Consider the following 16283-nt stretch of genomic DNA (forward strand, 5'->3'; position numbering starts at 1 on the left):
AACAGTAGGCTGTGATTCAATGATACATTAACAGGCACCGCATCGATTATATGCAACGCAGGACAAGCTAGATAAACTAGTAATATCATCAACCATGTGTAGTTAACTAGTGATTATGTTAAGATTGATGGTTTCTTATAAGATAAGTTTAATGCTAGCTAGCAACTTACCTTGGCTTCTTAATGCCCTCGCGTAACAGGTAGTAAGCCTGCCACGCAGGCTCCTCGTGGAGTGCACTGTTAGGCAGGTGGTTAGAGCTTTGGACTAGTAACCGGAAGGTTGCAAAAACAAATCCCCGAGCTGACAAGGTACAAATCTGTCGTTCTGCCCTGAACAGGCAGTTAACCCACCGTTCCTAGGCCGTCATTGAAAATAAGAATGTGTTCTTAACTGACTTGCCTAATTAAATAGATGTTTTTTTATATATAGTAAAAATACATCTTTATTTAATGATATATTATTTTCTTATTATTATCATCATCAACAACAAAAAATATAAAAAAATATATATATATAATTTTTATTATTACTATTTTTTTTTATTGGCAAATCGGTGTCCAAAAATACCGATTATGAAAACTCGAAATCGGCCCTAATTAATCGGCCATTCCGATTAATCGGTCGACCTCTTACAATGGATGCTGCACAAACATGTGGAAGGAGGGTGAGACTTGTATATACAGATCTGACAACAGAATATACTGCTTAATCTATGCCCATACTCAATCCTTCAGTATGTAAAGAAAATGGGGTGATGTAAATGTATGATGTAAGAAGTAAATGTAAATGTAAAAATGTATTATTAGTTTTCTTTACTAAAAGAAGTGTTTCATTTAGCCTTTTGATTAGCCAGAATGGCCCATTTTGACCAAGGTAGTTGGTTAAAACTAGAAAGCCATTTTACAAGTCCTTCATAACATAACCTACAGAGAGACAGTACAGTGGCTTGGTCCAGGCAAGGCATTGGTCAGTCAATGTTATGAAACACTTTCAGTGAGGCACAAGTTTCACTCGTCTGCCTCCCTCTCTATCGGAGGTTCACTGTCAAGTTTGAGAGGAACGAGATGGGGCCAACCAGAGCCAGCAGCCGAGCAATTACACAACTTGTTTATGAATTATGTCTCAGTCAGAACAGAATCTAGCACAAACTGGTCTGATGACATTACCCAATCGCAACCCTTCTCTTTTCAGTTTTAATTTAAGGTAGCTTCACATTATTATTTGTTTGTTTGTTTCAACTCTCTCAGCGGGTCACATAAGGCAAAACCAGAAACCACACTCGGCTGCGTTAGCATTCAAAACAAGGTGTGTTAGTCAAGCGTTTGATTCCCTGCAATGTTGCTAGTCAAAGGCTGTTTAAGAGGGTTAACTTCCAGGTGTAGCCTACATACATAAATAGTGCATGAAAGGTGGGTGAAAGAGTAGGCCGAGGCCCATTTCATCTCATAGTAGCCAAGCCTACAGAAGTCCACCACACTAAGTCAAATAGTTAAAAACATCACACGAGTGAGTCACCAAGTCCAGACAGAGCGAACAGAAACCATATCTTCTTTCCTTCTTGTGTTGGATGTGTTGATTGTGGCTATATAGGGTTGAGCGGCATCCCAAAAGGCACCCTATTCCCTATAAAATCACACTACTTTCGACCAGAGCCGTTTAGGCCATCGTCAAAAGTAGTGATGCACCCATATGACATTTTTGGCGGATACCAATATTCAATATTTTCCTTGCAAAAAAACAAAAATAAATACAGATTTTAGCGGCCTTTCAACTATTTAACTGTACTAGAATGCTTAACACACACATATGGACACAGCGGTCTAAGGCACTGCATCTCAGTGCAAGATGCGTCACTACAGTCCCTGGTTCGAATCCAGGATTTTTCAACACCGATACCGATTATTGGAGGACCAAAAAAAGCCGATACAGATTAATCGGCCGATTTTTATATACAAATATAGATTTGTTATAATGACAATTACAACAATACTGAATGAACACTTATTTTAACTTAATACATCAATAAAAATCTATTTAGTCTCAAATAAATAATGAAACATGTTCAATTTGGTTTAAATAATGCAAAAACAAACTGTTGGAGAAGAAAGTAAAAGTGCAATATGTGCCATGTAAAAAAGCTAACGTTTAAGTTCCTTGCTCAGAACATGAGAACATATGAAAGCTGGTGGTTCCTTTTAACATGAGTCTTCAATATTCCCAGGTAAGAAGTTTTAGGTTGTAGTTATTATAGTACTATTTCTCTCTATACCATTTGTATTTCATATACCTTTGACTATTGGATGTCCTAATAGGTACTTTAGTATTGCCAGCCTAATCTCAGGAGTTGATAGGCTTGAAGTCATAAACAGCGCAATGCTTGAAGCACAGCGAAGAGCTGCTGGCAAAATGCAGGAAAGTGCTGTTTGAATGAATGCTTACGAGCATGCAGCAACCTACCACCGCTCAGTCAGACTGCTCTATCAAATCATAGACTTAATTATAATATAACACACAGAAATACGAGCCTTAGGTCATTAATATGGTCCAATCCGGAAACTATAATTTCAAAATCAAAACATTTATGATTTCAGTGAAATACGCAACCGTTCCGTATTTTATTTAACGGGTGGCATCCCTAAATTTAAACATTGCACAACCTTCAATTTTATGTCATAATTATGTACAAATCTGGAAAATGTATTACGGTCTTTGTTAGGAATAAATGGTCTTCACACAGTTCGCAACGAGCCAGGCGGCCCAAACCGCTGCATATACCCTGACTCTGCTTGCACAGAACACAAGAAAAGTGACACAATTTCCAGAGTTAAAAGAAATTCATGTTAGCAGGCAATATTAACTAAATATGCAGGTTTAAAAATATATACTTGTGTATTGATTTTAAGAAAGGCATTGATGTTTATGGTTAGGTACACATTGGTGCAACGACAGTGCTTTTTTCGCGAATGCGCTTGTTAAATCACCATTTGGAACAGTAGGCTGTGATTCAATGATAAATTAACAGGCACTGCATCAATTATATGCAGCGCAGGTCAAGCTAGATGAACTAGTAATATTATCAACCATGTGTAGTTAACTAGTGATTATGTTAAGATTGATTGTTTTTTATAAGATACATTTAATGCTAGCTAGCACCTAGCCTTGGCTCCTTGCTGCACTCGCGTAACAGGTAGTCAGCCTGCAACACAGTCTCCTCGTGGAGTGCAATGTAATCGGCCATAATCGGTGTCCAAAAATGCTGACTACCGATTGTTATGAAAACTTGATATCGGCCCTAATTAAATCGGCCATTCCGATTAATTGGTCGACCTCTAATACGTATGCTATGACGCTGGTAAAGTTGTCTCACGTACCTACAGTCCTGGTCATAAAAAAAGCTAGCTATGTTCTTCTCCAAAAACATAGCAAAACGACATCATCTGTTTCAGTGACTATAAAACAGTTCTTATTTAATTAATGGTGGTCACTATTGTTGGTGGTTGGTGGTCACTACTTCACTATTGTGAAGCTAGCCACAATAGTGGACTTTGCAGATAGCCTTCAAAATAAAATGGCATAATTCTACTATTAGTATTCATTTGCATCACGGTCAATGACATACTTTTATTTTGAAGGATAAATGCAAATTCCACTATTGTGCATGATCCTTATTGTGGCTAGCTTCACAACACATAACCCAGTCCGGTCGAGCCTCACTAGCCAGATGAAGCTAGCTGGCTGCTTATAACGTTAGCTTTGGGCAACAGGTTTAATTAGCTGGCTAGCTATTCATAAACTGAAGTTCAATTTTTAATAGGCGAACAACATGTAGCAACCTAGCTAATACTAATTGAGTGTATGTAAACTTCTGACCCACTGGGAATGTGATGAAAGAAATAAAAGCTGAAATAAATTATTTTCTCTACTATTATTCTGACATTTCACATTCTTAAAATAAAGTGGTTAATCTAACAGACCTAAAACAGGGAATTTTTACTAGGATTTAAATGTCAGGAATTGTGAAAACCTGAGTTGAAATGTATTTGGCTAAGGTGTATGTAAACTTCCGACTTCAACTGTATGCACGGTAGCTTTGACATCGGTTTTTAACATCGGCATGATACCGATGTTGACATTTTTAGCTAATATCGGCCGATTCTGATATGTTCACCGATATATTGTGCATCCCTAGTCAAAAGTAGTGCACTACATAGGGAATAGGGTGCCATAGGGCCCTGGTCTAAAGTAGTGCACTGCATAGAGAATATGGTGCCATTTGGAAGGCACACAGACCCACCACCCAGAGATGCATCCATCTCCCAGACTAAACCACTAGTTACTTCAAACAGACCTACAGCAAATCCTCCCCACACTAAAGGGGGATACCTAATCAGAACGCATTCAACTGAAATGTGTCGTCCGCATTTAACCTAACCACTCTGAATCAGAGAGGTGCTAGATCTCTGGTTGAAGACTTGTCTGGATTTTATCACATTGACATTTTTTAAATAAAAATTCACGTCTTAGAAAGCTAAGAATAATAGCGTAATAACTAACTATGGATGGAAATTGTTGAGCTAAGTGACGGCAGAAAAACACTTTTTTTAGGATAAAAGCAATGACAGATGGGGACTGAACAGAGGCCAATGTTTCCTCTACTATAGCAAAGCCAAGTGTGTCACAAGGATGGCTATATTTATTTCTCTATTTCTGAAGCCCTCCAAATAGACCGTTGACAAACAGCACCCAGAATGGTGTACTTTTTAACTTTAGCCTCTAGTCTAACAGAAATGGTGTTTAAAACCACATCCATTCTAATGCCATTTGTTTTAACTGATTTAGTGAAACCAGACCCGATCGTCTCCAGTGCCACGATAAAACGGCATCATAGCTTAAAAATAGAGGGCACTTTCTCTCTTTTAATCTCTCCTTTTGTTTACCTACTTACTGCTGTTGGCAAGACAACAGCAACCGAAGGAAATCCATGTTTTACCTCTTTTGTAGACAAAATGAGAGATAAATAAGAGAGCACCATGTCAAACCAGACACTTTTGAAATCAATGCAGTTTTATCCTGGCACCCAATCGGATTTCACTAAATTAAGAAATCGGATGCACATGTACAACAGTGAGTAAACAAAGACAGATTGAAATAGTTTGTTTTGTCCAAAGGAATTATGTACAACAAACCAGGCATCTTCATTGGAGGTTTTTTTAACAGATGCACTTGTACAACATTTTTTTACGGCACTCAGATCAGATCAACCCAAATAGTTCAAATGAATGGTCAGGACTAAGGATGGATGTGTTCACCTATCTTCTGTTGTCACTGAAAGTTTATAGAGTAACAACTTTAAGTAACAGAAGACATGTTACCACATGCATCCTTAGTCCTGACCATTCATTTGAACTCATTTGTTTTATCTAATCTGATCAGATTGAGTGTGGCACAACAAAAATTGTACATGTGCATCTGATTCATCCGATTGAGTGCCAGGATAAACCTACATTGATTACAAAGTATATGGTTTGACATAAAGTGCTTGCTTTTAAATCTCTGGTTTTGTTTACCCACTTACTGCTGTTGGCAAGACAACAGTGAATGACTTGAAACACATTCTTCATCTCTAAACCACAGTGAGGTACATGGGTAGGGATTTCTTTTTTATCAGCATGAGTAAACACAGCAGGTGATTACAATTAATATCATACAATTTTACAAGATATTTACTTCACATTGTATACTTGCATGGCTTATAGTCCATGTTCTGACCTTAGAAAACACCACAACTGTATACCATGTTTCATTCTATTAAATTGATTTAAAAACATGTATTAAATTATTCAGGCTGTGTTCTTCGATACTTAAATAATCATGCAAATATTGCCCGCATTAGCATTAAACCCACATTCTAGTAGTCATGGCTGTAATTACTCACAGCATTGACATGGCAATCAATCAACATATTTGTTAGGTGCCACTTGTCCCCCAAATCAATTAATGACGTACATTGTGTTTTAAATCTTGACTTGATATCCAAGCAAATGTATAGGATATACTTGTACTTTTGCATGTTGGCAAACACATTTTGATCAAATTACGTGGCTAATGGGCAAAAACACATTGCAAACCAGGAAGAAAAAAAAAACAATAAAATTGACCTTCGTCCTTCCAAATCTCCAGTAACTAAATGACTCGACTTTCTGTCATCAAAGACGATCATGTTAAATCAGAGACTTCCAAACCCGGACACACTGATACACAATATCAACAATACTGTCAAATTAGGAACAATATAATACACATCTGCAACAGATAAGATGATAAATTAGTTAACTACTTACTTTCTGTACTTTCTCCATTTGTTTGCTGACAATTCCATACGTAGACAGCAGTCACCAAAAACACAAGGAAAGTCCGCGGACACATATTGACTCAACTCTAGTCAATATCAGACCGACTAAAAAACACAGTAGACAGTAACTGTCCGGGGAAGAATCCGAGTCAACTCGATTAAAATTAGCTGGCAAGGTGTAGCTGTCGTTTTGGTTTGTTAGTTAAACCACAGGTAAACAGAAAATATATAAAAACGCTCATCCCGGAAAAATGGGCGGAGGGTCCAACGTGTTCACTACTAGCTAACTTAGCTAGTTAGCGAGCTAACTTACTGGTTAGCTTCAGCTAGTTAACTGCACAGGTCCGAGGGATATTCAAAATCGCCACAAACAAACGCAACCGTGAGAATCATTGTGGCTAAACAAAAGGTTAAAGTCTCACTTTGCAATAAATGGCATCGCATTGAGTCTTCTTTTCAAGTGTTTTTGATACAATCCGCAGCGTCTCTAGCGTCGCAGAGGAAAAGGGGGAGTAAACGTTAGCTAGCTGCTGGCTAACGGTACCGTTAGCTGAATGGGCAGGAGGCCACAAAGTTTGATGCGATTTGAAAGCTATCAACTCTCAATTGAATTACGCTTCCGGTAACACTCGCTATGGATGTATCTAGTTACTAAATACATGTTATATTCCCGTGCATTGAAAGAACACCTAAAGCGCAGCTTGTAAAAGTGCAACACAGTCCTTGAATTCTGTAGCTTCGCTTTTTGACAACTTCAGGTTCATGCAAAGCAAGCGTGGCGTACAGCAACGAAACCCACGGGTCACTCACTACTCATGCCTGCTGTCTCTCACAAACATATCTTCTTGCATGAACGCAAAAATACTAACGATTACTATGTCGTTTACAACTTCAAGTAATATAAAACTAATCTGAATCGGGGGGAGGGGGGAATATCAAACCGCAAACTCGATTCCAGTCAACTGTCAGACTTCGCTGTTGCTCTTTCGTTAGTCAGTTGCTATTTTTCTTCATAATAAAAGGCGTTTCGGGTGACTTAACCTCTGATGGATATCTCCTTCCAAAATGACCACACGGTTATTGCACAACGAGAACATCAAAATATAATGTCGATATTTTACTCTACGATAGAGGTAGGCCTAAATTGTTCAGTCCCTTAGGATCCCCTTCTCTGTGCCTCTCCTTCGCCAGTAGTAAACATAACCTGTAAATGAGCCAGATGGGGCGAAGGGGAAATACGGACTGGAGTATATTGGATTACGCAGTTAGACTGGAGATCGGCCTATTGTAACAATCTACACTACGTCTGTTACTAATTACACTACATGGCTAAAGTATGTGGACACCTGCTCGTCGAACATCTCATTCCAAAATCATGGACATTAATATGGAGTTGGTCCCTCCCCCCTTTGCTGCTATAACAGCCTCCACTCTTCTGGGGAGTCTTTCCACTAGATGTTGAAACATTGCTGCGGGGACTTACTTCCATTAATCTACAAGAGCATTTTGTGAGGTCGGGCACTGATGTTGGGCGATTACACCTGGCTCGCAGTCGGCGTTTCTAATCATCCCAAATGGGGTTGAGGTCAGGGCTCTGTGCAGGCCAGTCAAGTTCTTCCACTCCAATCTCGACAAACGATTTATGCTTGGACCTAGCTTTGTGCACAGGGGCATTGTCATGCTTTCCCCAAACTTGCTACAAAGTTAGAAGCACAGAGTCGTCTAGAATGTATCCGTTTCATCACCAAAGCCCCATATACTACCCACCATTGCGACCTGTACGCTCTCGTTGGCTGGCCCTCGCTTCATACTCGTCGCCAAACCCACTGGCTCCATGTCATCTACAAGACCCTGCTAGGTAAAGTCCCCCCTTATCTCAGCTCGCTGGTCACCATAGCATCTCCCACCTGTAGCACACGCTCCAGCAGGTATATCTCTCTAGTCACCCCCAAAACCAATTCTTTCTTTGGCCGCCTCTCCTTCCAGTTCTCTGCTGCCAATGACTGGAACGAACTACAAAAATCTCTGAAACTGGAAACACTTATCTCCCTCACTAGCTTTAAGCACCAACTGTCAGAGCAGCTCACAGATTACTGCACCTGTACATAGCCCACCTATAATTTAGCCCAAACAACTACCTCTTTCCCAACTGTATTTAATTTTAATTTATTTATTTATTTTGCTCCTTTGCACCCCATTATTTTTTATTTCTACTTTGCACATTCTTCCATTGCAAAACTACCATTCCAGTATTTTACTTGCTATATTGTATTTACTTTGCCATCATGGCCCTTTTTGCCTTTACCTCCCTTCTCACCTCATTTGCTCACATTGTATATAGACTTGTTTATACTGCATTATTGACTGTATGTTTGTTTTTACTCCATGTGTAACTCTGTGTCGTTTTATCTGTCGAACTGCTTTGCTTTATCTTGGCCAGGTCGCAATTGTAAATGAGAACTTGTTCTCAACTTGCCTACCTGGTTAAATAAAGGTGTTCTCAACTTGCCTACCTGGTTAAATAAAGGTGTTCTCAACTAGCCTACCTGGTTAAATAAAGGTAAAATAAAATAAATAAATAAAAATGTCATTTTATGATGTAGCGGATTTCCCTTCACTGGAACTAAGGTGCCTAACCTGAACCATAAAAAACAGCGCCAGACCATTATTCCTTCTCCACCAAACTTTACAGTTGGCACTGTGCATTGGGGCAGGTAGCATTCTCCTGGCATCGACCAAACCCGGATTAGTCCGTCGGACTGCCAGATGGTGAAGCGTGATTCATCACTCCACAGAACGCGTTTCCACTGCTCCAGAGTCCAATGGCGGCGAGCTTAACACCACTCCAGCTGACATTTGGCATTGCGCATGGTGATCTTAGGTCTGCTTGCGGCTGCTCGGCTATGGAGACACATTTCATGAAGCTCCTCACGAACAGTTCTTGTGCTGACATTGCTTCCAGAGGCAGTTTGGAACTTGGTAATGAGTGTTGCAATCGAGGACAGACAAAGTTTACGCACTGAGCGCTTCAGCACTTGGCGGTCCCGTTCTGTGAACTTGTGTGGCCTACCACTTCTCAGCTGAGCCGTTGCTGCTTTCCACTTCACAATAACAGCACTTACAGTTGACCGGTGCAGCTCTAGCAGGGCAGAAATTTGACGAACAAACTTGTTAGAAAGGTGGCATCCTATGACAGTGCCACGTTGAAAGTCACTGAGCTCTTCCGTAAAGCCATTCTACCGACAATGTTTGTCTATGGAGATTGCATGGCTGTGTGCTAGATTTTGTACACCTGTCAGCAACGGTGTGGCTGAAATGGCCAAATCCACTCATTTGAAGGGGTGTCCACCTACTTTTGGCCATGTAGTGTACAAAACAGCGTGAATAAATTGCGTGTTAAATTAATAATGCGTGGAAATAATAAACCTGCTTGTCTTTCAAGTATGGTCAGGAGGAGAAAAAATTGCATCTCCACTTATTGATTACATTTGAATTCTTCCCCTTCTTCCTTAGCTCTGATCAACAGACTCGTAGCAGCGATGAGACAAGATAGTAGCTACTAAACAATTGGATACCATGAAATTGAGGAGAAAACGGGGTAAAATGTAAAAAATAAATAATAATAATAATAAATAAAACAGACTCGCAGCCAACCAGAATCCAACCAACCAGACTCCAGCCAACTAGACTCCAGCCAACCAGACTCCAGCCAACCAGAATCCAACCAACTAGACTCCAACCAACCAGACTTCAGCCAACCAGACTCCAACCAACCAGACTCCAGCCAACCACACTCCAACCAACCAGACTCCAGCCAACCAGACTCCAACCAACCTGCTCATGCAGTTATAAGACATGTTGAGGAAGTAGAGGGGGCAGTATGCTACTGGATGTTTTGTCTCTGTCAATATCAACGTGATCATGGTCTGGTTTCCAAATATCGTCTATTCCCTTTATAGGGCACTACTTTTGAAAAGAGTCCCTTCTCAGTCCCATGTATTTGATTATGTCCCAAATTGCACCCTATTCCCAATATAGTGCACTTATTTTGACCAGAACCCTATGAGCCCTGGTCTGAAGTAGTACACTATATTAGGGAATAGGGTGCCATTTGGGATGTAAACCAATGTAGCCTTCTAGACCCCCAAAAAATCCAGGGACACTCTCAAGCAGTATCTAAAATATTATCTTTGTTTAAACACAGAGGCATCACATTGTCCAGCAGCATCGTTATCTCTCCTCTGTCCTTGGCAGCCTTCATAGGAAGAACAGCTGCACTGACACCCCTTATACTCAGATAGAGCATACCCTCCTGCCTATGTCAATGCTATCCTCTTTGGATGGACTATCACTAAGATATATGTGTATATCAAAATGTCTGCTTACACTTCCTTCTGTAATTGTTTCCCGTTTTAACTTTCTGCAATTCATTTGTGCTGTTTGTATTGTTGATGATGTGTGTCCCAAATTCTCTACATTGTGCACTATGGGCTCTGGGTCCTGGTCAAAAGTAGTGCACTATGAAGGTAATAGGATGCCATTTGAGGTGTCCTTCACTGTCTCGTGTGCCAGACTCAAAGGGATGAACTGAAGGGGTCTCTTCCTACACAGCCTGTAGAGAGACACGATTGAAGAGGTGGGAGGATGTGCTCATCCCAAATGGCACACTATTTGCTATATAGTGCACAAACTGCCCTATAGTGAGCCTTATGGGTTCTGGTCACCAGTAGTGCACTATAAGCGAATAGGGAGCCATTTGGGACTCAGCGGATATGTCATGTTTACTGTAGTTGGTTTCTCACGAGGCTGCCTGGGAAAACAGAATGTCCTATGTGGAACTGGGGAGGACGTACATGTGAGGAACAGACAGGCAGAGGAGCAGCAACACAGACAGTGTTTGCAAACAGACAGGAACCCAGTCAAATTCCTCAGACACCAACGTGATAAGAAGCGATAGAAACACTCCAACCGTCTCTCCACTCCCCTGCTGCCTGTAATTCTTTACCACAGCTCGCTGCTAGAGTGGAGAGGACAATGTGTTCTTCTCAGCCAACATGCCTGGTCAAATACGGGTTCAATAAATAGACACTAATAGAATAACAATCCTTTGTAGGATACTGGTGGTGTATATGAGGACCACAGCCCTGGGTCTAAAAATGGCACCCTATTCCCTATATAGTGCACCACTTTTGACGAGCGTCCTATGGGTTCTGGTCAAAAGTAGTACAGTATATATAGGGAATAGGGTTACATTTGTACGCTTTGATAGGGTGGAGATAATCTACTGTAATTCTGCTATAGTAGAAGCACCCTATTCATAAACATGCTGTAATCATAACTAACCACTGTGCTACCTGTGTCAAAGTTAATGTGTAATTCTTATAACTGATAACAACAAACCAGAAGGAGGATTTGACTTCCTGTACTGGCAGCTTTCTGTCAGGGGATTGGCTGGACAATATCAGTTATTTTACAAGCGTAAAATCACTATCGGTTGACATCCTCTGTTGCCAGCAGGACGGGTACATTTCTGGACAGAAAGGAACCTCTTCTGTCACTAATTAAGCAAAAATAGCCCTTGATCTTAACAGAATTCAAATACACACACGCAAGTACAAATAGACCAAGCTCTGAGAAGCTGAATCTGTTGTTGTGTTGTGTTGACTAGAAGCTGCTATAGCTAATCCATAGCTGTGCCAACAGTCAATGTTTTCCTCCTCAGAGCAATATTGCAACTCTTGGCTTTTCATTCAAGCACCATTGCGGCAATATTGAACACTATAGCTTTATAATTACACAGTGTTTGTTATTGTATTAGACAGCCATATTCCTGTCTCTGAGATGTTATGTCTGGCAAACCTCCAGTACACCGGGCACCTGCTCCCTCAGACCACAGAGGACAGAGTTGAGTTGCCCCCTGTTTTGTAGTGCAGTACTTTTGATCAGTGCCCATAGGGTTCAATAGTGCAACAGTACTAGATTCTGGTCAAAAGTAGTGCACTGTGTAGGGAATACACTGAATGTACAAAACATTAAGAACACCTGGTCTTTCCATGACAGACTGACCTGGTGAAAGCCAAGATCCCTTATTGATGTCACCTGTTAAAGCTACTTTAAATCAGTGTAAATGAAGGGGAGGAGACAGGTTAAAAAATGATTTTTAAGCCTTGAGACAATTGAGACATGGATTGTGTATGTGTGTCATTCAGTTCGCGTTGGGAAAGACGAAAGATTGAAGTGCCTTTGAACAGGGTCTGTTAGTAGGTGCCAGGCACACCAGTTTGTGTCAAGACGAATTGAGGCTGTTCTGTTCTGAGCGCACAAAAGGGAAGAGTGTGGGGAGGGTGAGGGGGGGGGGGGGTGCAGTGCGGGCGGTAGTTCACACAGATCATGGATGCGTTCCAAATGGAACCCTATTACCTACATAGGAAACTACGTTTGACCAGGGCCCATAGGGGACTATATAGCGAATAGGTTGCCATTTGGGATGCACAGCATGTCAGAGAGGCCATCGCAGAGTACACTTATTCAACATCATGGAGTGAGATGAGATGAGAGGGTCAGGGAGGTGGGTCAATATAGCCCGGCTAACAAGATTCACCTGACTCACCAGGAGGGAGAGCTGTGACACCCTGGTCTGGACAGGAGGCTGTTGGAAATGCAGAAATGTTCTGAGCTTTGATTGGTTCTCTCAAATGTTTTTGAGAGGTAGAGAGAGAAAGAGGTAGAGAGAAATGTAGAGAGAGAGAGACGTAGGGAGAGCGAGAGAGAGAGGTAGGGAGAGCGAGAGAGAGGTAGGGAGAGCGAGAGAGAGGTAGGGAGAGCGAGAGAGAGGTAGGGAGAGAGAGAGAGGTAGGGAGAGAGAGAGAGAGAGAGAGAGAGAGAGAGAGAGGTAGAGAGACAACGATGTGACCAGCAGCTTTGAGCCAATGAGCTGATTTCAGCACCTCACTAGTGTGGGAGCATCTGGCATAAGAAGAAGCTATACTGAAGCTAATAGAATCGTGATGCTACCTATTGGCACAAATTATAGCCTTATAAAGTCTGTCTGTGGGGATATTAAGATGATGAAACTAGGCAGTTTTAGCTTTAATCACCCTGTCCTAAATTCCAGTCTTTTGTTCACTGTCTTACATTCAACACAACATTTCCATCAACATTTTATTTTAACGTTACCTACATAAACACTCCATAACCATAGTGCACTACGTATTATTACAGATGATAGGTTCAGTACACAGCACTGTTTTTTATTTATTATTTCAAATCAATTCTCCCCAATTTCGTGATTTCGATCTTGTCTCATCTGCAACTCCCCAACGGGCTCAGGAGAGGCGAAGGTCGAGTCATGCGTCCTCCAAAAGAAGACCCACCAAGCCGCGCTTCTTAACCCCCGAAGCCAGCCGCATCACGTGTCGGAGGAAACACTGTTCAACTGATGACCAAAGTCAGCCTTCAGGCGCCCGGCCCGCCACAAGGAGTCGCTAGAACGCGATGAGACAAGTAAAGCCCACCTGGCCAAACCCTCCCCTCATCCGGACGACACTGGGCCAATTGTCCACCGCCATATGGGACACCAGGTCACGGCCGGTTGTGACACAGCCTGGGATCAAACCTTAGACCTTAGGCCTCTGCACCACTTGGGAGGCCACATCACTGCATTCTTTACCAGAAAGTAGGCTGGCCCTCTTTGAAATCACATAGGTCTATTCATTCCTCGCTTTTTTATCTATAAAGCTCTCTTACAAAAACCTCCGCCAAACCTAACATCATTAATAACATTTAGATGTACAAATTACAAGCTCCCGAGTGGCACAGAGGTCTAAGGCACTGCATCTCAGTGCTAGAGGTGTCACTACAGTCACCCTGGTTCAAATCCAGGCTGTATCACAACCGGCCATGATTGGGAGTCCCATAGGGTGCTGCACAATTGGCCCAGCGTCGTCCGGGTTTGGCCGGTGTAGGCCGTCATTGTAAATAAGAATTTGTTCTTAAATGACTTGCCTGGTTAAATAAAAAATACCCGGTCTCAGGGATGGAAAACTCTGGAGACTCATTTGGTCTCCTCAGAATTATGTCAATCAGCTTTTAGTTTATGTTTTGCAAAATAAAAGGTAAAATAAATCAAACATATTAGCAACCCTTACATAACACATTCATAAGCATTATACAATCATTTCATAACAACCACATGTTGACAATTTCCTTTGAAGAAATGAAGCTTAATTTAGCAATATGAGGTGACTGATAGAGTGATTGTGGTAATGCATGTTTTACCTCCTTGATAATGTATTTCAGGAACCTGTTCAGGAAATTGAAGCAGGACAGTATTTTGTGTCCAGATATATCTTGCTCTCAGTTCCCAGTCGAAGAGAACCATTTCCTTTCCCATCATTTGTTATGGAAATAAGGAGAGAACAAATACATGCCAAGTCTAGTCAATGACTTCATTATAACTACAAATATGTTTTGATGCACAACACAAATACATGTTTTAAGGGTCAACTGAGGTTCTTACAGACAACAACTTAAGACTGTCTGGAGCACAAAAACCTGGAATCAAAAATGGTTTCTTCACAGGGTTCTCCTGTGGGGGCAGTCGAAGAACCCTTTCAGGTTCTATATTTCTCAGGTTGTATGTAGTGCACTACTTTTGACCAAAGCCCTATGGCTAAGTGGTGCACTACTTTTGACCAGAGCCCTATGGCTAAGTGGTGCACTACTTTTGACCAAAGCCCTATGATTAAGTGGTGCACTACATATGGAATAGTGTTCCATTTGGGACTGACACATGTAGTCAGACTCAGAAGGCTGTTGTTGACAGAGGCTGTCTGACAACTAAAACAACAGGGTCAGGGTTCAGTCTGATAAGAGTCGTGTGAAGGCCTCTCTCTCTTTTATCATGTATAATAATATTTGTAGCTCAGCCTAGTTTTTGTCATCCTGCCAAGTCCACAGTGCCATGAAGTGCATGTCTTGGAGAAGATAGATATGCGGGGAAGGGGAAGGAAGGGGGGGGGGGGGACCTTCATGGCGGGTTCTGTCCAACCTTCACAGTTCCCAACCTTTCCCTGACAGAACAAAGTCAGCAGACATGTCTCCCAGAGGTCCTTCTGCTCTCCTGGTTGCATCCCAAATGGAATCCTATGCCCTACACACAGTAGTGCACTACAGGGCCCTGGTCAAATGTAGGGGACAATATAGGGAATAGGGTGCTATTTGGGACTCAACCTTTGTCCAAGCGGCAGTGCGGTGGGTGGGACACACCCATCCCAGTGTTAATGGTCAACCCAATCAAATTGGCCGGCGGGAGGGAAGGGCGCAGCCAGTCTGGAGGTCTCGGTATAGAACAAGGGAACAACAGAGGGGACAGACAGAGACCCTTTCACACCAAGCTGCCTGACAGAAACAACAATAAAGTTCACAGAGTGATTCATACGAGGACTCCGCCAGGGCGCCACTGCGTTCCGCACTGCCCCGTCAGGAAGAGGTAATGCCCTCCATCCTCTCTACCCTCTGTCTGAGTATGACGTGCTCTTCCACCTGGCCGGCTTCCCCTCTGGAACCGTCTGGAAGAAAGATGCCTTCCTGCTGCCCTTTTCTAGCGTTCCTCCATCTGGACTGATGGATGCTGGGGCTTTGAGGGGATAATGGACATACTCCTTTACTATGGAACTATCTGACTGTGTATATGTGTGGGTGTCTGCATGCGTCCGTCTGTGCTTGTGTGTGTGTGTGTCCGGTGTGCGTGTGTCCGGTGTGCGTGTGTCCGGTGTGCGTGTGTCCGGTGTGTGTGTGTCCGGTGCGTGTGTGTCCGGTGTGTGTGTCTCCGGTGCGTGTGTGTCCGGTGTGCGTGTGTGTCTGGTGTGTGTCCGGTGTGTGTGTCCCCGGTGCGTGTGTGTGTCTGGTGTGTGTGTGTCCGGTGCGTGTG

At 42.2% G+C, this 16283-nt stretch overlaps 1 protein-coding gene across 2 annotated transcripts in view; it reads right to left on the reverse strand.

The window, feature by feature from the left end:
* LOC109874785 (insulin receptor) overlaps window positions 1-7594 on the reverse strand; it is a 148226-nt gene extending 140632 nt beyond the window's left edge. Inside the window, exon 1 of one of the 2 annotated variants that reach the window (XM_031809701.1) lies at window positions 6342-7594. In XM_031809701.1, the coding sequence (XP_031665561.1) occupies window positions 6342-6426 (85 nt within the window). In that variant the 5' untranslated portion in view covers window positions 6427-7594. The remainder of the gene's footprint in view (window positions 1-6341) is intronic. The other variant, XM_031809700.1, reaches the window with a different exon arrangement.
* Between the last annotated feature and the right edge of the window lie 8689 nt (window positions 7595-16283).

Source organism: Oncorhynchus kisutch, linkage group LG30, assembly GCF_002021735.2.
Source record: "Oncorhynchus kisutch isolate 150728-3 linkage group LG30, Okis_V2, whole genome shotgun sequence".
NCBI lineage: Eukaryota > Metazoa > Chordata > Actinopteri > Salmoniformes > Salmonidae > Oncorhynchus > Oncorhynchus kisutch.